This window comes from Paramormyrops kingsleyae, chromosome 17 (genome assembly GCF_048594095.1).
Source record: "Paramormyrops kingsleyae isolate MSU_618 chromosome 17, PKINGS_0.4, whole genome shotgun sequence".
Lineage (NCBI taxonomy): Eukaryota > Metazoa > Chordata > Actinopteri > Osteoglossiformes > Mormyridae > Paramormyrops > Paramormyrops kingsleyae.
In genome coordinates this window covers 11,429,292-11,452,811 of record NC_132813.1, presented here as the reverse complement: position 1 = coordinate 11,452,811, position 23,520 = coordinate 11,429,292, and the positions used below count along the sequence as shown (strand labels likewise).

The 23,520-nt window shown below is 37.6% G+C and overlaps 1 protein-coding gene across 1 annotated transcript; it reads right to left on the bottom strand.

Moving 5' to 3' along the window:
* Positions 1–216: 216 nt before the first annotated feature.
* clip3 (CAP-GLY domain containing linker protein 3) lies at positions 217–23,200 on the bottom strand. The gene is made up of 14 exons (XM_023812079.2): positions 23,029–23,200; positions 14,118–14,260; positions 11,540–11,679; positions 9,873–9,966; positions 8,890–9,051; positions 7,979–8,097; positions 7,261–7,497; positions 6,750–6,885; positions 5,696–5,842; positions 5,150–5,284; positions 4,500–4,623; positions 4,162–4,226; positions 3,460–3,532; positions 217–3,143 (listed from the first exon to the last, which is right to left on the bottom strand). The coding sequence occupies exons 2-14, from the start codon at positions 14,245–14,247 to the stop codon at positions 3,089–3,091; spliced, it is 1,617 nt and encodes a 538-aa protein (XP_023667847.2). The 5' UTR covers positions 14,248–14,260; positions 23,029–23,200; the 3' UTR covers positions 217–3,088.
* Between the last annotated feature and the right edge of the window lie 320 nt (positions 23,201–23,520).

Genomic DNA, 23,520 nt, shown 5'->3' with positions numbered 1-23,520 from the left:
AGACTAAACTTTACTATGTGGTTATAAAAAAATGGATTAGATACTCTTCTCAGTTTTAGTTTACTAGGTAAAATAATGTAAAGAATTTTTTTTTAATTTAATATTTTTAGATAAATCACTAGCAAAATAATGTATCTTTTTTTTACAGTGATTTTATACATACATAACACAAAAACTCTGGTGGGAAGTTTATATTATAATAAATACAACAACTGATTTATAAAACACATCAAAGTAATTTTATTTTTCATAATAGTAGTCATATGTCTAAGCATGTTCATGCTAAAATACACTTTGAAAAAAAAACAAAAGATGGCAAAAGCATGCAACTTGGTGATTAGTGTTTCTACTGACATGATTTTTTATAACAGTACAATTTCCAAGAATAACCATTCTGTTTAAAAAAAATGCATGGAAATTGTAATCTTTCAGAACATTTTCTACCTGCATTGCAGCAAAGACTGAATTAAGTAAATGAACATTACACTTGTAAATTTCGCTGACAGATAAGTCTTGGTTACAAGAAACAGGAATCAATTTTTAAAAAGACAACTACACTTTATTAACTATTATTGGGACTTTATTTTAACCCCACAACATTACAAACATGTTTTTGTTAATCTAGCTGAGATCTTTCACTGAACATGGCAAAAGAAACAACCACAAAGCTGACAGCAGATATCCGATATGCAAATAAATTGTCATGTTAAGAATCAACTCACTTTGTAACAGTTCATAAATCTACCAGCTACTATCGGAGGAAGCCTTCCGATATCTGATATCCAGTGTTATATCCACAACAATGACAGACGCTCCATGGCTGGCTATCTAAGTCAGTAAAACATTCACCTATATGAAGGTCAAATGTTTACTAAGGCCCAGCATTTATCAAGCACTTTGGTCTATGACTTATTCAAACGTAGTTACGATCCAGCAGAAAAAAATCAGCCATGGAAGCGCAGTCATCTATTAACATTTTTACAGCAAGCTAAAAACTGGTTTTCTGAAATATCAATTTTAAAGTGAGTTTCCTTGCATACTTGCTGCATCATTTTGACAGACACTACTCATTATTACTGTAAAATCACAAAGGGGAACAGGACCCTGAAACACCAACCTTAAAATATGTATTTTGTTGATTAGTGAACAATTCAAGAAGTATGCCACACAAATCCTTCATTCATTAACAAAACTGAAAGTTTTATCAAAGATTGCAAAAGTATTGATGGATCTATGCATGAAGGAAAAAATGATACTTTGTATACTGTCCAAGACATGATATTACAAATGACTTCCTGTCTCATTAAAACACTCAATCAAATCCATCTCAGAAAGGTACACTGTTCATACTTTCCTACTTGAGTATATCCTGAATGGTATCTTATTTTCAAAGTAATTATATGTCTGCTGGTAATGCAGTGTGAAGTTATATAGAGGACTAAAAAGCTAAAATGACCACTGAACACATCCTTGAACATTATCTGTGGCAGATTCTGTTTGAAATGCTCATCTTTATGCAATTATGTGAAAGTGAGTTTTGTGTGTGCATGAAAAGCCTGCTTTCCTGACATGATTAAAGTCACTATTGATATTTAAGCTGCAAAATTCAGTTCTTTTATGAGCTTAATGATATACAACACACAAACCATTTTGGGAATGTTGCCTAATGTTTTATAGCAATTATCTGAAAATTGAGAGTGACATCCATTTTACAACACCTCAACCAGCACAGTTGGACACAAAGCAAGCGATGGCAAAATATTCATCAGTCTATAGTAAGCTATGGACAAATGTATACAACTTTATATGAACATTTTTAATACATAGATGCCTAATGTTCCCAATATACTTATGAACTGGCAGTTCTTAGATATTGACTGAACAATTAGCTTTTTTTATAAGTGCAGTACACAAGGACAGAAACACCCTAGTTTTCATTGGTAAAATTGAATTATACAGTCAAAATGCTGATAGTTATAAAGATGAACTGCCACAAAGCCATGTGTGATGAGTAAACATAATTTCTGGTATTTTTGAGATCGAAAACTTGATTGTAATATCATTCGGACACTTCAACATGCGAAGGCAAGTCAAAACTGACTTTACCATGTAAGCAAATATTTTGATTTATGTTCCTATAGATGTCAGCACCCCCTCAATTTAAGATGTTTTCAAGGTTTAAACTATTTCAGCTTTTAGCTAGTTTGTGAGTCTACACAATCTGCTTAACTGCTATGTACATGGCAGTTTATGAAATTTGGTTAGCAAATTTCCAAATAGCACTTCTTGCTGCTGCCATTTGCCCTATATATTATATAATACTGTAATCAAAGAAGCTCTGCAATAATTTCAGTCAATTTTTTTCTTAAATGTGTCAAAACCAAAACAAAATTTTTCATTTGAAAATATCACGATAACAAAGGCTTATCGTCCATTATTTGTCAAATGAAATTGGCAATAATCCTTTTCTACAATTTAGGAATGCATGCATTATAGGAGATTTATAGATTTGATTAATCACTCAGGCTTTTCAAACTGACAAATTACATCCAAAATTCCATCTTATGGTGTCACATATGGGTGTAATAAACCAAGAAAAAGACAGTACAAGCAGTAGCAAACAAATGTTCAGAAGCAAAATCTTTATGGCCTAGTTATGTTAAAGCTGCTTTGTGTGTTAGTAGAAAATAAAGCTAGTTTATTGACATCAGAATGCTGTGCACCTGGTATGACTTCAAAATGATTTTGGTCATATTTAACATGGGGATTAGCTAGCAGCGAACACTAAAACGAAAAAAGTAACTTATAAAACTAACGTCAATATATTACTTTCTTTCTTTAAGCCCCCACCCCCCAGTTTTTTAGACATGTTAGTGTAACAAACGGAATGCAGGACGTTAGTTACGATACAAGGCACTAGGTTTTGCTATAGGACTGCGACCAGGGACAGAGGTGTGTTGGTTTACTACGGCAATATTGACGGCAACAGTCTGGTTGGTTTTCAGAGAAAAGCAGAAATGCCACAGACACTAAGAGGAAAGAGAGCATTCGATCTAGAGAATGAAGAGAAGGATTAAGAAATCGGGGGTTACGACTGCATCTCTGCACGCAGCATCCAGGGAAACCAACAACAGAAGAGCAACCTGGTAGACAAAGAAATCAGCAGTTAATATACTAGCCTATACACGTAGAAAAAGGTAATCAAGCCAAGATCAAAGAATAAAGATTCTGATTCTGATACAACTCCATTGCCTCACTCAAGACAAGACAAACGAATTGTTTAAATACTAATATTAGTGTTGCGTTACTTTAGCCACCTTAAAGTGTATTTTGAGTTTTAAAACCAAAAGACAGGTTTACTCACTTCAAAAGTAATACCATGATCTAAAAATGAAATGCTGGGTAAAAAGCATTCATTTCATGAAAAGAAATAGGAAATGAAGGACACTTAAGCTGTACCTTGATATGGAGCTTTCTGATGTAATTTCCTTGGGTGTTCTTACTGACGTAAAGTTACGCTTGGGTTGGGACACTGAAGTAAACAAATGGGAATAAGCACATCAGATACAACACAGCTTAAAACAGAAAACGATGTAACATGTTGCATCCGTGTCATGCAAAACTAGCCTGATTTTAGTTTTAGCATTGACTCCAGGCTCATACTTTATATTTATTTTTGTGTGTGTATATATTGTCTACATATACAAACCAGGTATACTACTCTATAGATGTATATTCACTTTTTTTTAATCACATTATGTATATATTGAACAGCAGTTTCTAGCAATTTTGCACCTTTTTGCACTTACCAGATTAGATGCTAAATTGCATTTTTGTAGTTTGAGTATTTTGAGTTCTTGTGCAATGACAATAAAACTGAACCTAATCTAATCTGATCTAATATTGTGAACAATTTGTAAACAGTTCCCATTTTAAACTCACTAAGCTTATTGGGTTCAAACTAAGAAAAGAAAATATACTTTCTCAAAATAAACCAAGCCGTCATGAGCTGGGCATGTTATATAAAAATCAGCCCTGTTCGCGGGGGGGTCTCCTCACCTCAGACTCCCAGGTTTGTATGGTCAACTCCTGCCTCTGCTCATTGTGTGTATTTAAAAACATGCAGTTACCCCTTTTCTAGATTTCTCATGTCATACTTACTAGTAACCTGGTGAACTTTCTTCACCAAAGTGCCATCAGTCTGAGACTCTTTTGGTCCACCAATTCTGGAAGGACAAGAAGCAAATCCAGGTGTCAGGGAACAAAAATTTGCTGCAGAAGAAACATCCATTTCCTAACCTAAACAAGGAATCAAAGACTCGACGTCACACTTTTAGAAATTCAGCCTACAAACTAACACAAAGCAGACTGCATTGCCAAAGTAAGCGTTCTGTAATTATTCATCTCTCAGAGAAACACACCATAGCATTTCCAAGGACTGCAATTCATAATAAAATTAAATAGTAATTTGCAGCAAGTTTGAATCAAGAAATATTTACCTCTGCACACGAGATGGTGGTGCAAAAACTCCATGCTTGGGCAGGCAGGTGAAGTAGCGAACGCCAAACACAGATCCATCATGCTTTCCTGTTGGCTGCTCCAACTCCACCCCAAACCAGTATCCTATACATTCATAGAATTATGCAGGTAGGTAATTATATATTTGGAATAGAAGCTGAACATTGAAATACAGCTGTGAAACAAATGACTTCTTCTAAGTTTTTTTCCCCCACATTAATTTTCCTTGATCCTATTACATTTAAACATATATCCATAGATGGGTAGTCTATGTAAGTAATTCAAGTTAGGTGAGTTCAAAAGCAAAACCACTCTGCTGGGATGTGAACGTGGGATGTGAAGGTAGCTGCATTGTGAACGTGGGATGTGAAGGTAGCTGCATTGTGAATGTGGGATGTGAAGGTAGCTGCATTGTGAATGTAGGATGTGATGTAGTAGCATTAAAATTTAAGCTAAAGCTAAATAAGATACATTTAAGATACATTTACATAAAGAAACACACAAACAAAGGCCTCTGAGTACTTTTTAGGTCTATCTCCTGGGTGACATAATAAGGATTAATACGTTTTAGCACAGAAAATTCCTGCAATGCCGTTAAACTGTTGATGTTATGACCAGGATGTGGGACTACCTGGAGCAAAATCTGTCTTGCCATAGAAACGGACAATTCCCTGCTTCTGTGCAGCCACCAGCACCAGGTCCCCCACCTCCACCGTCACTCCATCGGGGTTCAGGCTTCCAGCAGACAAAGACTTGTTTCGAAGAGCTGCAGGGAATCATTGGAAGTATTATCTAGCATAAGTGCTCAATAAAGAGCCACATTCATAGAAACATTAAAAAGCATTTAATGTGTTTCATTTTATCTCCGGCACACATAAAATAATAAATGAGGCTTCATTTTTGTGGAAATATTGCAAAAATCATCTAGCGTAATCTATGCCTGATAAAGACTCTGACTGTGACCCAATATGCACCAAAAAATGTTTCTATTACAGCAGTGTTTCCCAACCAGGTCCTTGGTGACCCACAGACAGTCCATGTTTTTGCTCCCTCCCAGCTCCCTGCCACATAGTCCATATTTCTGCTCCCCGCTGGGGGGTTATTTATGGGTTACACATTAATGTTTCTGATGTTACTAGCTTAAGTAATGTTCTTGACATTGTAGTGCTCCTCATACTTTTTCCTCGTTCTTTCTCCTTCTTCTCCGCTTTGTTCTTGCCAGTGACGCGGGAGAAGTCCATGCGAGGAGTCTTGGGGGTGGAGGTGACAGATGATGGGGTCTGATCAGCGGCTTTAGTAATTTTTGACACAGGGGCAAAAATTCCTGAAAGAAAAGGTCAGTGTGATTTTCATAGAAAAGAAACTCCACAAACTTACTTGTTTTAACTACACCCTGGAGTTTTAAAGCTTATTAAGATTAACTTTATAAATTCTATCTTATTTCCTGTACTAAATTCATAGTTATACATATATGTATTACAGTTATTAAAATTTCACAACATGGTTGATCACAATATTGGATTAATCAAGTATAAAGCTTACAGTAACATCTAAAATACAAACCTTTTTTAGTTATAGTCAGTATAATCTTAAAGGGAATATTTTTTATTAAACCAACAATAAGAACAGTTCAAAGAGGTATTTATTTCAGTTAATTATTTTTTGGAACAACATGAAAAACTGTTTAAAAATGAGCAAAATATATGCACTATTTAAGAAAGGTTTTAAGATATTTTTGAGTACTAAATATATGAGTTTTGTATGAGATTTTTAAAATTTTTCGGTTGAAGTTGAGGTAAGGACTGTTCTCATTGTTAGTATATGAAAAAATGGACTGTAATGTATGTGGGTTATGATTGTGACTGGAATATGGAAATTTTCTATTTTTCTGTTTCATATTTTGAGTTGAGTATTTCTTTTATTTTTGTATTTTGTTTTGCGTTTTGTTTTGGGTTTGTGCTTGTTTTGCATTTTGACTATTCTATTTTAGCTGCTGTTTATAAAGAAGGATTAAATTATAATTTTGCCTTGAAAATACAATTTATGTATAATACGTTTAGGCTTTAGCCTATAGCTTTCCAGTTTTCAGTTATTGGTGGATTTTGTTTGCATGATATAATTGTAATAAGTGGACATTATTATATAATGATTTTGAAGTCATTGTAAAAGAACCAAAATAAATTAATCTTTTTATTCATATTAAGGGACCTGGAACTTTCAGATCCATTTACCTTGTTTGGGGGGGCAGATGAAGTAGCGTACCCCTCCTACACTACCATCGTTTTTTCCCACAGCTTCATCAAGCTCCACACCGACCCACTGGCCACTGGCAAATTCAGTTGTCCCGCAGAAACGCAGTGTCCCCGCCTGCAGATGAGATACGGCATTACAGGGCAGCTACCCGATACCAGTAACCTCTACCCATGTTGTTCAATTCAGCACTATAAACATTAACACTCACAATGCTTACAGCCCATATGGGCTTTCAATATGCATGCCCCCTCCCTGAATACCCTACAGTTGGAAAGCCTTTAGCAATTTTCGCTTAAAAAAGCTCCTTTTACCCAAACTACATTAGTGCGTTTGTGACACAATAAGATGCAAATAATCCTCATTTCCACTGGGTTTCTTAATTCAAGGTTTGATGCAAGTCGCATTACCCTCCCCCCCCGCCCCCGCCCCCGCCACACACACACACACACACACACACACACACACAATTAGATCTGCTTTTCAATGCACCTTCATGTCATCCAGGAGAACACGGTCACCGAGTTTTAGCCCCAGAGAAGAAAGCATGAGATTTCCAGGAATGTTATCATAGTTGGGCAGGGTGGCGCGTGGAAGGTTGCAGCTGAGTGGCACGGCATCTAGCAGAAGCTGCTTCAACTCCTTGGCCACCATTGCTGCCTCCGCTTTGTCCAGACTCATATCCATAGGGTCTGGGACGACCTCAGCCGGCCCCAGGCCACGGTCATTCTGCCAAGGCGACAAAAAGACAACGGACACTGAAATAACAAGAGATTTCATGCGATTTTCCATTTGGCAGAAGCAATGTACCCAACCTATGCAACATTTACAAAATACTGTATATCTTTTACAATTTAGCTTTATGTTGGCAAGAAATTCACCCAAACTTTCCATCACCTACTAAACATTCAGTTATACACTAACTTCAGCCACTGCAATAAATTTTACAGCCATTCTGACTGATTTGCATGTCATTAGATGACAACAAAACTTCATTCTCTTGCCTTTAATAGTCAATGCATACAAGTGGTACCTTTCACTTTTTTAATGTTCTTGAAACCTAGTACTAGGGAACTAGTTTAGGGTACATTTAGAGTTAGACAACAACAGCAAAAAAAGATGAAATACCATCTAAACAAGCACTGCCATTAAACTACCTGAGGTACAGCTATGTAACAGGAGCAGAAGAAGGGAAGACAAAAAGCAGTACCCTGACGGTGGGATTTGCCCCGTGCTCCAAGAGGCACTTAACAGCCCCCAAACAAAGGTTTGAGGCCGCAATATGCAGGGCCGTCCCATGGCTGAAGTCGCTACAAGTAGAGTTCAGTACTGTGGATACAAATAAATGATTAATAAAATACTAAAAATATGCCTTCCATTACCATAATGTTTCCTCATTTACTGAATAGGAACCCTGGATAAATCAAAATGCTATGCTATAGGTACTTTGCTGCCCAGTTAATTAACTATTTGATTGGCTGATTGATTGATTGATTGACTGATTGATTGATTAAATGCAATGTATAGTTATTTCTGCAATTAATTCTACCAGTCCCCAGGTTAAGAACGTCTGACTTAGGGTCAACTTGTACTTATGAACAGACTACCATAAAGTCCATTATATTAAAAATTCAAGATTAAGATTCAACTTTATTGTTATTGCACATGACACAAGTTCAAGTACAACGGAATGCAGTTTCCCATCTAACCAGAAGTGCAGAATGGTGCACAATACAATGGTCTGTAATAAACGCCCTCACTAGTTTGTGAAAACATTGCGCAGTTACAGCAGTTCAGCAGTATGTGGTGCAGTACAGTACCATACTTAGCTACTTTTATTTATTACTGGATTATGATAATTATTAATATGCACTGTATTATTATTTTTCCAACTTATCTACAAATTTGACTTAAAGTCAACCTTAGGGAACAGATCTCGTTCGAAACCTGGGGACCACCTGTATTCTATGCCAGGACCGGAGCATCGAGCGCAGACTAACCTTAAAACGTGCATCATTCATCAGTAGACAATATGGATATCATGTCACCGTATAAGGTGTACGAATGATGCACATTCAGATGGTCTGTTAGATTGTGCATGAGGTAAGCAAATCTCGTTACCTCTGTGCTTCGAAGCTTTGAGCAACACTCGAATCAGTTCTGGCACATCGAAGTAGGCAGCGTAGTGCAGAGCGTTCATGTTGGTCCAGCGGCTTCTCAGACTTACATCGGCACCCAGGCTAATCAGCTGGTTGCACAGTCGAAGTGCCGCAGCAGGGTCACCTGCAGAAAATCATATGTAAAACCGCTTATCCAGTATTGGCTTATGTACCTTTTCCTGCTTTTACAAAGTGATGTGAACCAAAAAGTTACATTCTCCCAAATAATATTAGCAAACGCCTGATTTACTTCCTTGGGACACTGTTGCCCTGAAAATTTTGGAGTCTTAACCAGTTTAATATTTGACTGAACAACTCTCCCTAAAAATAAATAAGACCACAGTGTGCCAAAAATCCTTAGATTTCACAGACGGGAACGTTTGCACGCTTAAGGCGCTAAACAAACCTCAATACCTCAGTCAAAACTCCCCATGATTGCATGGATTTCCTGCTGCAGTCCAAAAATCATGCTGCTAGGTAAATTGATGTCTCTAAATCACTCATAGTGTGTGAATGGGTGCCCTGCAAGGGACTGGCACCTCATCCAAGGCACCATAGTGCACATGGCTAGCCGTGCCAGTCCGTCACAGGGCACACGCACATTGCCGCACTGTGGGCAACCGTCTTCGGACGGAGAGAGGACCCTGAGCTGTAGTTGTAGAATACAAGAAAGTACGTAAAATGTTCAGATGATTTATAGCTGCTGATTTATCTCAGGCATGCTGAAGGGAATCAGCACAGGGAGGCGCTGTTGTGGTAATAAAATATTGTGGGCATATATATGGTAGAAATACTTCAGATTGAATTTATTGTTAGTTTATTTTCATGCTTCGTGTTTTGACGGGCTGCATGCAACTTCTGGTGTTTTGTTTGCTTTACAAGAAATACGAGAAAGGAATACTATGAAGTTATTTGTATAAAGCCAAGTGAGGAGGTATTGCTCACCGACTCCATGGGCCCCAGCCTTGCAGCTGTAGTGAAGCAGGGTCATATCTGTCAGTCCATCGCGGTCGTTGACAAGGCAGCCTCTCTTTAAGATCTGAGAGCAAAGACGTTACTCCGTTAGTTATTAACCATAAACATAAAGGGATTGAAAAGCAACAATAACGTACTGCTTCCTTATCGGCAATGCTCCTGTTTTGATCTGTGCAAAATTCAACCGAGAAAGTCAACAGAAATTAACTTTGCAAATAAGTAGCCAGAATTTCTGTTCAAGCCTAATTTAAACCAAGATGCAGTATCACTAATGGCAATAAAGATTTGGTACATTACAGTCCATACTTCAGATGTATTCAGTGTTTCCATGAAACACAGACATCCACAAAATCTGTCCCCTGTTGCACAGTTTGTGTTCCATTCCACTACAGAATATTTAATTGCAAAAATCATCAGAATCTCACTGTTCATAGAATTTCCCCTACAGTTCACGGCAATGTTTTATTCAATATATATATATATTTTTTTTAAAAAAAAGCTTTTTATTAAAGGGCAATAGTGTTGATGATGACCTATTTTGTCACATTTTGTTGTGCTCCATTCTGAGGCAAACTATTTTTGTAATTTACAAACTATTTTCGGTAAAGTCCTAATATATTTCTGCTGGTGTGAATTGAGGATTCCTGTGTCAGTAAAAGTACCAATGGGGATACCTGGCAGTTGTATCTTACATTGAGGCTAAGAACAAGAGTAACATGGCTCTTGAATCTGGCCATTCCTAATGAAACGCTAGTACATTCTTTCACCTATGATAATAATGTAGCACAGTATCAAAAGATCAGTTATGAGTCAGTGAAAGATTCCCAAATAAATCTGTTAATTATCTTAATAAAGAACTTTAGCTGTCAGAACTAGATGTGGGAGACTTATGAGTTGTAACATTAAAATGGAATACGCAGCATATGTAGCAGGTATATAATGTTTTTGCTTTTACAAGAATACCTGTTTCTTTTACTGATGTGATGCATAGGTAAAAAAATGCTATGGGGCAAGTCTAATTTTAATACTACTATGGAAATGACAAGTTAATACACTCGACCCTCCTGCATGGCAACATTCCACATTTGCAGATTAACGTGAGCACGCAAAGGCCGACGGGCGACACGAAAACTTTATCGATTCAGAAATGCGTAACACATAGGTCGAGTGCTGCTTTGGAGGGCACCAAGCGTGTTTACCGCAGTCCCTCGCATGATAGCTCTCAGTGATCTTTGCATCGTGTGTTTTTGGTATATTTTGGTGCCACTCGCCAAGGGGATCCACAAATGTTATGCTGTTTTTACCCAACTGCGGGGGGTGGGGGGGGGGGGGGGGGACTGTGGAAGGGCTAAATAGACCGACTTCATGAATACAGAATAAGCATTTATATTATCTTTCAGAACAAGAAGTAAATACTTGCTGATTTTAATCTTGGCTGCAGTATCGTTACCACAATATGATTGGAAATTCCAAAATCGATACAATTCATTTGCACGGCTAGCTGACTTACTTTACATGTACCCCATTTTGATAGTGTTCAGCATTTATGGGTCGTCACATAACTACCATGCCCTGTGTCAACAGGGCGTCTCGCAAGCTAGATCAGGCTTTTGATTTTCATACTTGCCACCACTCACCTCACTGCCAATGGTGTCAATCTTATGCTGGACCTGGGGCACCCACTGTCGTATGATGGCGAACAGTTCTGGAATTGTGGTGTGCGGATCAAAGAGGATTTCCTGACAGGCTGGATCATTTGGATCGAAAAACGTGAAAGCTGGATGGGAAGCAGAGACAGACACGATGGTTGAGGAGGGAGGGAACTTTAGCGATGAAGACCGTTCAGCTTCTTCAGGAAGGGTGGCATGGATGCCTGAAGAAAAAACACCACCGGCCACAGACAGCAGTGCTTACCCCTCAACAGTGATGTCTGTACGTTGGTTCAAGATACAAGGCAATTCCTTGTGCACTTGGTGAACAATAAAAATTCTGATTCTGATACTGTAGTAGAACCCTTTATTATAATTTAAAAAGTAATTCAGTGACTACAGCAATGTAAAGCACAAATAGAAAGGTCTATTGAACAGTGGAAACAAACAGGTTACATGAGTTACCCATCACCCTATTCTCACAACCATGAGTAATATATACTGTAGTAGCTGAGTATAGATTCCCCAGTGAGAATGGTCCAAGCTGCTATGTTCTAGTGCTCTTTCAGGATAAATGTAAACGTCAATAAATAACCTTTCTTTGAAAGATATCTATCCTGCTGGGAGTGCAGTGTTCCTGAATGACAATACTGGCCCCTGCAGGAAAGGGTCTGATTAGCATGAAAATCAGAATTAGAATCAGAATTATTTGTCTTTTACATAGAACAAATTTACTTCGGGGTGTTGCACAAAATAATCAAGGAAAATCAAGACAATCAATACAATAAATCAGGCATATAAATAAAAATAAAAACAGAATAATGTAAGTAAAGCATGTACTGGGGCTGTCTCGGCTTCTAGGTCTCATTCTTTCTGGATATGTATGGGATTGTTTTTGGGTTTTTATTTTGTAACCCTAACCCTTATATCCTGTCCCTTACCAACATAAGTGATTAGAAGGTGGATGGTCATTACATTTAGAACTTCCATATTTGCTTTTATAAGAATGTTTCCAAAAAACTACACAATAATGCATTTTTTACCTAAATTTTACATCACACACATATTCTATTCCTGTCTTTCATAATTTCTGTTTCTGCCTCGGGTTCCATTAAATCGTGACAGTCAGAATAGGAACACATGAAAATGGCTCATCAGATATGCAAATTAACTCCCATATACTATTTTCATTTCTGAAAACCAGCTCTAAAAGTCCTTTGAAATTTAAAATCCATACTAAAATGATAATTATAAAAGCAAAAACATCATTTAGGCCTACTATTCCTAAAAACTCACTTCAAAGGTTATAAATGTGTCCTTTTAATAAAAAAACCTACGACTAATTAAACAGCATATCACACAAATACAGCTATAATACAGGGAACTGCATTTAAATTTATCATTAGTTTTTGCAGATGGAAGCAGAATAAAGTGGAAATAAGTAAATATTTATGGAAACATCATTAATGTAATGTAATTTGGAAACCTGTCCAGTCAAGCATATCATCCATCCTGTTGCCATACACTGATATCCTTCCGGCTAACCCCCATTGACAACAAGCTTACTACCAGTCTGAAGTACTATCCTTTACGACAAATTCAAATTCAATGTCCTCCCATCCAGAGTGCCCAGTACCCACAAAACAATACAAGATTTTGTGATGCAGAAGTCACACAAAATGACTTATTGTTATATGATATATATTTTATATTTGAATTCATAATTGTGCATGGCCCTTAACACTAAACTAAACTTAAACAGTTCCACCAAATGTACAGTGCAGTGGAGCGAGACAAATAAAATACAGGCAGTGCCCAGGTTACGAACGAGATCTAATCCCCAAGTCTGTCTTTAAGTCGAATTTGTAGGTACAATAATAATACCCACGGCCCTGAATAGGTTAAGCAGCTACAGAAAATGGATGGATGGTTGGATGGATGGATGGATGGATAATAGTAGTAATAATAATAATACAGTAATAATAAAAATACCTACATACGGTGCTGTACTGTACCTTGAGCCAGCAATGTTTTCATGAGTGTCACAAAGTAGCATGTGCGTTCACTATTACAGACCATTGTAATTAACTCAAATTTTTCATTTAGTAGGCTTTATGGCAGTTTGTCTATAAGTATGAGTTGTCTGTATGTCGGATGTTCTTAACCGAGGGACTGTCCAAATTATACTTACAATAAGGTGATACTGGTGCAGAACTTCTGATCAAAAGTAATAGTTAGACCCATATAACTAACAACATAAATAAAGATTTCCAGTTGGAAATCAGCTGGTTATGAAAATGGAAAACTGTAATTTGACGTTAGGCCATGAGAAGGCTACATCATTGGAAACTGTACTTGTTAGGTGAAAGGGGCCATAGACACAGTAATGAAAATGCTTTAGTGAACCATTTCATACCTGTAGATATAAATACAACACTTGTTTTACCACAAATACTCTAATCTCTGTGTAGTTGCAGAATGTACTGTAGGAAGTGGTAGGTAGCTAATGTAGGAAGGTATTCTTCCACAGCCATCCAATGAAAGGGGGTTTGCTAGAATGACTTACCGTAGTCTTTTGGAAGTGGTGCAGGGGCAGATGGGTGAACCATAGGCCGCTTCCGTGCCTCCAGGCCCAGGCTCTGATACTCAAGGCCTGTCTGTGCTTCCTCCGCCTCAGCTGTCTCCTCCTTTGTCATTGTGCTAGAATACCTAAGACGAAAAGACCCAAATGCTAAAAATTTCCAGAGACTGCAATGTAATATAAAGAAATTTCGGAAACACTTAACTTCTCCTTCATAATGCATTCGTAGAACATTCATTAGCAGCATGTAAGTATACAATAACATTCTTATATAACTTAACAGCTTTAATTATGAATTATAACAAACATTATACAATTATAGAGGATGTTAGGATGTTAAGGTATACTTACATGCTGCTTATGAATGTTCTATGAATGCATTATGAAGGTGCAGTTAATGTACAGTGTCACCAAAATTTCTTAAAAGGAGTCAACTCAAATTCAGAGCAGTTAAATATAACTGAAATTATATATATATATATACACACACACACACACACAGTAAAACCTCGGATTGCGAGTAACTTGGTTTGCGAGTGTTTAGAAGGCCGAGCAAAAATTTAAAATAAACTTTAACTTGATAAACGAGAGATCTTGCAATACGAGTATACGCTTTGTCTGCCGAGCGTCACGTAATCACAACTGAGCCGATAGTTCTTCTCTCTCTCGTTGTGAGATTGTGGGTAATCGTCTCCCATGCTCAGTCTCAGTTGGCGTGCCTCACTCATATAGTCAAAATTTTGTAGAAAAGCACCACCTAAATAAGGGCGTAGCAGTGCGAGCGATGAATCTGTTTAATGACAATGCAATGTCCACATTTCCACAAAATCAAAAAGGAGTCAAAAGCAGCTGTCATTGGATAGGTTCCTTGTTAAAGTCACGCAAAAAGAAAAAGATTCCAGTGAGCCAACAGATAGCAGTGATTCCATTAGTTATAGTGAAAGTCGTCCTACAAAATAAACCTCCTCTTCTCCTCTCTCTCGTCTCCCTCACACCATCCGCGATTCTTTTCAAAGGTAAAGTGCAGATTAATTTGTTTTATGCATTTTTACTTTATATTTTGTATTAATAATTTTTATATGAATATTTCTGGGTAGTGGAACGAATCATCTGTGTTTCCATTATTTCTAAATGGGAACATTTGTTTTGATATACGAGTGCTTTGGATTACAAGCACGTCTCCGGAACGAATTATGTTCGCAATCCGAGGTTTTACTGTATATATATGTATGTGTGTGTGTGTGTATATATATATATATATATATATATATATACACACACACACACACATATATATTAAAAAAATTTAATGCATTCACATACAACACAGGACTTATATACAAACAATACTAAAAGAATATACTTGTTAAAATCTAAGCGTGGTTCTGTTTTGCATGCTCAGCATCTTGTACCACTATATTACAATTTGGACTTCATGAGTCACACGCCATATTATATTTCCGTGCATGATAGTATAATCCACAGTGTGGACTCAGTGCTTCACCTTATCTAGATTCTGCAGTTATTTCACTGAGAGTAAACAATAAAAATGTCAAATCATTTATAATGAGGCCACTTACATACACTCCACTTGTGACAACTCCTAGACAAGGAACAGCATCCTATTTTGTACCTGAACAATATAAGAAACCAAATACTCTAATATCAAATGGAAAGCCTTGTTCTGCCCCATGTTCAACCATTAGTACTGTCTTTTTAGTATTTTGCAGAGTTGGACAATTCAGGTCCAGAGAGTAAAAGTCCAGACCAAGATTTTGTTTCAACCAACCAGTTGAGCATAAAGAGTCACAGTCACAGAGTACTCAACTGGTTGGTTGAAACAAGATCCCGGCTTTTACTCTCTGGACCTGAATTACCCGACTCTGGTATTTTGTATTTTTTAGCGTCTTTTTGCCACCCGTGTACCAAATATCTCTACAATCTATTAATGTATCAATAAATGTTTGTATTGTAACATCATACCTTGACACTTTCCTTCATGTTACAGCCTAACCCCAGAGCGGGTCATAACACTGGTCCAGCTCACTGACACAGTTTTTCTTTCTCTTAGTAGTACTAACAAGTAGGACAGTCCCTTAACAGCTCTCACTCTGCCTTCATTTCTTCTACCCTGGGTGGAAATCCTGATCACACTGTTTGTTGGCCAGTGGTGGCTTTTGAAAGAGCCACAGGACTGCATATGAATATTCAGTTCCACGGACAGTGGAACCAAAATGTGCTATTTTTTATGGTCAAGAACAGGCATAAATGGATGCAGTGCACGTGACTTATTTATCCAAATATATCTAACATGCTAGATCAATTCTACCATCCCCAATGTTTATCTCTGTGCAACAATCAGAAAAAAACATTATTTTCTAAAGAAAGTAATGTTAGACATGACATGATAAATGCAGAGGGTTGTTTAGTAACTTTCATAAAGTAAACAGTAGGTTAATCCAAATACAATGAAAGTTACAACTTACATATTAAACAGATTCCACTTTAAATGTAGGATTTAATGAATTAACCCAAAATTAAATGTAGTTAATGGTAGTACATTCGTCTTTTTAAAACAGGCCATTTATAGTTATGTCAGCTGAATTATATGACAAACCCCTAAGGAAATATATATATTTATAAGTCATTCTACATACAGTAAGTGGTATGCTTTTACTTTTTGCTCTTTATAAAAATATATGTTAAATTAAATATTTTTTTAAATAATGTATCCGATTTAACCTTGAATAAAAATCAAAGTATAATGTTTTCTGGGGATATTCTGGCAAAAGGATTCATGTTAAAATTCTTTAGAAAATCCCATGTGATTATACTTGTATATGCTTCATGGCTTTTCTGATAGCCCACGTATCTGGAATCCTGTAGGATTTGTCATCACCATCACCACCTTCAGAAAAATTTGAAGCTTGAGATTGACCCTGTGATTTAATCATTGATTTATGCAGTGTTCTCTTCAGAAGTAAACAAGTCGTCCTTTTTGTGAGCTGAATAATCTTGAATTCAAGTTCCTAAAGCACTGTTTCCTAATCCAGTCCACTTTGTGCCCCCAGGAGCTGGGAGGGAATAAAATGTGGGCAATCTGAGGGTCCCCAAGGACTGGGTGGGGTAACACTGTCCTAAAGTTATAAACATATAAATTTACATTAAATATATGCAATTTCACAAACTGAAATTGGTCCCACTTGTATGAAATGCAAACTAGTGAATTATAAAAAATGAATATTTTTGAGTCAGACAATGCATTTCTATTCCTTTCTTCAGTTATTTTACCTATTCAGAGTACGCATAATATGAATTTCATAAAGAAGTTCAGAAAATGTAATCATGAGATAACTGCCTTGTGAGAATGACAAAAGTTCAAACATTGTTTTGCTGAAAAGATGCTTTAATCTGCCTCAACAACAAATTCCTTGGTACAGCTGAGGCGTCTAAAAATATGGCAACCCATTTCACTGTGAGATGTTAGTAAATGTATCCTGCATTCAATGTAAGCCATTTTATCGTTTAGAATATTAATAAAATGTTGAGTTTCCTTATATTTAAATATGTGACTTTTTCTATAAAAATGAATAGATGCTAACATTACTGCATTGGAGCTTCAACTTCCAATGCAGGGTCTGACTACTGGAGCAGTAATGAAGATCATATTGTCTCATCAGCATCAGAGCATTGGCTCCTCTATCTACTGATAACGTTTGACATCTAAGTGACCAATGAAAAGATGTTTTATGAAGACACCGATTTAGCTAGTATTTATGTTAATACTACCTAACATTTGTATTTATGATGGTTGTTCGTATGGATTACTTTGCATTGCTAATTTTAACATCTTAACAGTGGAAGCTAAATAGCTAACTAACATCATCATTGACTATAAATATAAAGCAAGATTAGCTTGTATTTTGTCGACGCTGACATATCTGCCTAGCTGACAACAATCCATGAAAGTCCATTTAAAACATGAAACTGTTCACTGACAGCTGTGTAAAAACAGGTCTCCATTTGATGATACTGAGATTGCCTCATTATGTTTATTTTGAAAAGTACTTTCTGAGAATGTGTACGTTCTTCTCACAGTCCAAAAACAAGTATTTAGGTGAAATGATAACTCTAAATTGCCCATAGTGTAAAATCAAGTGCATTGGGCTGCTTTTGTTAATGTACAAAAGTTTCATATCATGGCAGACAGGTTTCCCTGAGGCCACTCTGCTGTTTTCTGATTGATTGCATCTGTGCCAGTTAAGATACTTAAATCCTTGTGTCTCGCCATTAATTTATGGTCTTAGCATTAGTTCTCAGTTTGGATTCTGTAGGGTATGACCCATTGCTTATTTCATTGTTCTATGACTCTGGATGTTCCCAAAAATGCCATTACCACCTGATCTTCCTATGTTTGACTTTCCACTCTGATACTGGATTAGCGATTTAGCTTTTGGAACTACGCTCTGAAACTGGATCTGGATCTTCGTCTATAAGTTCATCTCCATAGCCAAAGACTATAGACCTTAGTGAAAGACCCAGCAGAGCTGACTTCTTGACAAGCAGATCTCTGCACAAGGTACATTGTTTGGATATAAAACCCAGCTCTGGAACATTCTGCAATCCTTAAAGAAAGTAGCCTATTAAAAATGCCAAATGCAACCTCTCTTCTAATATCCGATCACCATCTGCACCAGCAGCCCTGGGAGTTTCACCAATCGGAGTAGTAAGCAAAGAGTGAGGTCAGCCTAACCAAATAAAAATGACAGAATCTCAAATGTGTGCAAGGGTTTTCAACTACAGTGCTTGTTATATTATACCAATCGATCTGCAGCTTTTCTAGATTCAGCTAGGGTAGCATTTATTTCTCATCTCATGGGTAAAGTTTTACAATAGGCAATGGCAATTTGATCTCAACAAAGTCCAATAACAAGGTACCTGTCAGCATCCATTAAGCATTTTTCAGAGATGTTTCACCATCTGGCTGTAGGCAGGAGGGCAGGGCAGCTCTGTGTTGGGCAAAAGATCTCCTGCAAAATATATCTTGGAGTTCGGAACCTCAGCTGCTGCCTGTGGTTGAAGCAATGATGCCCTGATCATGGTGTTTCACCAGGGAATTAATCACACCCTCCAATCTGAACTTTTCCATCACTCGTGACTGAGAAAGCCATGAATGGTAAACAATTAGGAACAGATTAGATAACTCAGATCACCGGTCCCATCACCCGACAGGAGGGTTTACTAGATACAGAACCCATTTTGTTTATAGTCATAATGGCTTCTAGTTTTGAGATCATATTAGGCCTTGCTTAGCACTTAACACAATCCCACACTTAACTGAAGCAAACCATTACCAAGTTGGATCTGTGGAGTGCATATAATCTCATCGGGATATATGAAGGAGATAAATAAAGGATAGCAATCGATATTCTGAATATTTCACAATGCCCTATAGTTTGGTTAATGTGCTATGCCTGTTTCAGGTCTTCATTAATGAGACATTACATGAGTGATAAAATGTGATGTTACTTATGTGGGCAATATTCTTGTCTGCTCCTCATCAAGGCACATATCGAAGACACATAAATACATTCAGCTTTTATTCCAGAATCTCCTGGCCAACACGTTTATTGTTAATATAGACAAATGTCAGTTTCAAACAATGGTTTCTTAGTTAGTGCTCCGGGACTACAGATGGATCAATCTAAGGTAAATTCTGTGGTGGGGTGGCCTGAATGCACAAACATGAAGAAAGTAGGAAGATTCCTGGGATATACTAACTCCTATTGTAGATTTATACGAAATTTCAGTTCTCAAGCAACGTCACTTGTAGCACTCCTAAAGGATGTATCTCCTAGAGTACTCTGTAATAACACGGCTGACCATGCCTTCAAAGAACTGAAGACCAGATTCACAAATACCCCAATACTGAAGCATCCAGATCCCACAGTCCTGTCTGCAGTAGAAGTAGATGCTACAGAAGCCAGGGTGGGGAGCAGTCTTTTCCCGATGGAAAGGTGAGCTGCTAGCTGCCCTTGGGGTCTCTTGGAACCCTTGCTGATACCTAACTGACCTTGGTCACATATCACTATTGATTCTGTCACAGATCTCTTGAACTCGCAAAGCTCAACCACCAACTTGGTGGCTATGGATAGATTTTCTAAAGGATGGCAACTGCTTCTACTGAAGGATCTGGCTTTTGCACTGGAAACGGAGAGATTTTTTTCCACTGTGTTTTTCTTTTGTAATTATGGTCTACCAGAGGAAATCCAAAGGCCAAGAAGATCATCTCAACCGAGACACGATCTAATTTTTTCAAACGTATTGTCATACCACCCCAACATGATTGGTGCTGGTTTCTTCCATAGGCTGAGTATGTACAAAACCTCATTCCATTCCAGTGCATTTTAGGTCATCAACCACTTCTGTCCCCTTAGTCTAATGAATGATCAATCATCCTAACAACAGACAAGTGGCTGTGGTGAAGAAGGGTTGACAAGGTGACACGTGTGTGGTTATAACATGCCATACGTCACCAGAAGCATCATGTGGATCAACTCTGATGACCTGCTCCACAGTACTTTCTGGGTTAAGTGGTGGCTTAATGGTTAGGGAAGCGCAATTGTAATTGAAAGAGTGCAGGTTCGAATCCCTGACCAGCAAGGCACCACTGAGGTTCACTGAGCAAGGTACTGCCCCCAAGCACTGCTGCACCCTGCTATGTCATGTCACATATGGGTTAAATGCAGAAGACACATTTTGTTGTTGTGTGTCAACAATGATCACTAAATTCTGATTTTAAAAGGTCCGGCTCTCCATTCATGACATGTTATCTCCAACTTCCTTCTACAAAACTAAGCCCATGATTTATCTGGCCTTTTCCCAATCATTAAGCACTGTGCTTTATTGGACTCTTGACAGAAACAAAGCTCGCTGCAGTACCTGGTTGACTGGGAGGGTTATGGACTGGCCTACCTCGCTATGGAGTTTCATTGGTCCCACACAGAATTTCAAGCACCCCTATCCCAAGGGAAGCCCAGACAACAGCAGCATTTTCTGGTGTCTGGAGCCCTCTGTGGAGGGGGGGGGGTTCTCTCAAACCCTCCGCAAAATCAAGCTCAATTTCATCCATGTGAAATTGCCAAAGGTTCCCCTCACGTCAATACTAAACAGCTACTGATTGTGTGCACCTGTGCCAGTTAGGATTCTGACCTTTCGGCAAAACCTTGTCTCCCACACTTGAGTTACAGTCTAGGACTCAGTTTATCTTTTGAATTCTTTTGTGTATAACCGTTTGCTTGTTTCCTGGTTTTCTCGTTGTGTGACTCTGGCTTTTCACCAATCACCCTAGCAATCATCCTATGCTTAGTATTTGATTCTGATATTACAAACATGCATCACACCATTTACTCTTAGAAAAAAAATTACATACAAATCAATGTACCTGAAGAGGAGACATGACAGCCACTATTTACCCCTGACCTTATGCTGTAAGTATGGTTCAGATGCATCCAGTGTATTAAGGCCACTGACTTACTCGAATGAGGAAACATCCAGTTTTTTTTATTACTTTTGTACTTCTGAGCAATACATGGTTTTGGATTTCTCATGGGTATAAGCATAAACTGCAAGAATCCCTCTGCAGCACGGTTACTCAATGTGACGAGGGCACAATAAATTTTAACAGCAGAGTACATTTTGATGCATCTATACTGGCAAAGTATCTCTATAAAAATAAACCAAATGCACCAATGGTGTTGTGTAATACAATATGAGCTTATGTATGGCTAGTTTCTGTAGTCTTCACAGTATTTGTTCTACGAAATAAAGTAAAACCTGCACCAAAATTATTTTTATTTCATGTGCCTATAGTACTATTTCATATCGCCATAAAGGACAAAGAATTCATTCCGTTTCTGCTCCATAGGTTAATTTTGAGTTAAAAATGTGAATAGTAATGAAACTGAATGACTGTAAAATATTAGGAACATATATATGAAATATTTACTGCTTGTTGAGAAACGAACAATTTTTGTTTTCATTCCCGTTTATTTACGCCACAGCAGTATCGACAATCTGCGTAATTTTATTTTATGGTACGGGTTGAATGTTAACAGTTCCACATTCTTACACTTTAACGTTTTATATTCAGAATTTAAATGTGTGACATTTATATTGTGTATTTAAATATACGTTCTCCCTGATTTCAGCCGTATAAAAGCAAAATATTCACTTTCACGCCATCTATCCGTTGTCAACCGGATCTACGAAATCAAAGCCAGACCTCTCCACCAGTATTCAGAACACGTCTTCGATAAAATAAGGCATATATTATATAATATAATATAATATAATATAATATATGACAGCTATATTTGTAGAGTCGATCATCCTAAATGATAAAATATCCACACAACGAAAATATTAAAAACGTATTTTAAATACAAATTGCCATCGTAGTAATTTTGCATTTTTTTTCTTAATTTTACAGATATATACGCGTGCAAAACCATAAACGTAAAAAGCAGGTAGGACGACACAACATGGGGGAGAAACACGCCCCACAGAGAACGAAGGAAAGATCAGGGTAGGGGAGCGGGGCGGGGGATGGCGTTTTTCCCCTCAATTTTATATGCATTAATTCGATTATGTTATTATCAATTTATACGTGTTACATTATCAACTTAAAATGAAATTCCAACGGCTTGCCTAGCGGTTACCATGGCCGTCGTGCATCGCCATCTCATTCTGCTCCGCATCAACAAGCCGTGAGAAAAACAGACACGGGCGTCGGGGGGAAATTGATTTTCGTCGAACCGTATCGGATTCTAACATGAAAATATTGTAGGACCCTCAAGAAGGACATCAGAGAAATGAATCGCTGGTGGCCACTCACCTCACAAGGCGCCTTTGTTTGTGTCTGCCGTGCTAGGTGACTGCTGACCGCTCGGAGATGATGGTGGACTGAATGGATGCTCGTGCTGCGTCTCTCCTCTGAGCCTGCGTCAGTCTGACTCATGCACGGTGCCTCCGAGCTCCATTCACCGCCTGGCCATCTACTCTCTAGAAGCCTGAATCCAGCCAATAATCCCGAATTATCCAGTGTTCTTGCTTTATTGGAATCTTTCTGGGCGTTTATAAATAACAAGTCATTATCTAAACGTGATGCAATACTTAGAAATGTTTGAAACTGGCCAGTCTACATCGAGATAGAAAAAGCACATATAGTGAATAATTAGACAATAATTATAAATTATGTTGATCTGGAAGGTGCTTCAGTTCTCAAATTAGACTTGATCCATAACTGCAGTAGTACAACTTCTAAATTTAGTCAGTATGCATGCAGGTGTTGTATAGGAGGACTCAGGTGTTAGCTACACATTTTAAT

Bases quoted from the DNA above. Each gene is read 5' to 3' on its own strand.
- clip3 (XM_023812079.2), bottom strand. From the start codon at position 14,247: ATGACAAAGGAGGAGACAGCTGAGGCGGAGGAAGCACAGACAGGCCTT. The intron at 7,498-7,978 runs GTACTGCTTTTT...TCGCCTTGGCAG, and splicing joins GGGCAAATCCCACCGTCAGG to AATGACCGTGGCCTGGGGCC. The intron at 5,843-6,749 runs GTAAATGGATCT...CTTTTCTTTCAG, and splicing joins CATCTGCCCCCCCAAACAAG to GAATTTTTGCCCCTGTGTCA.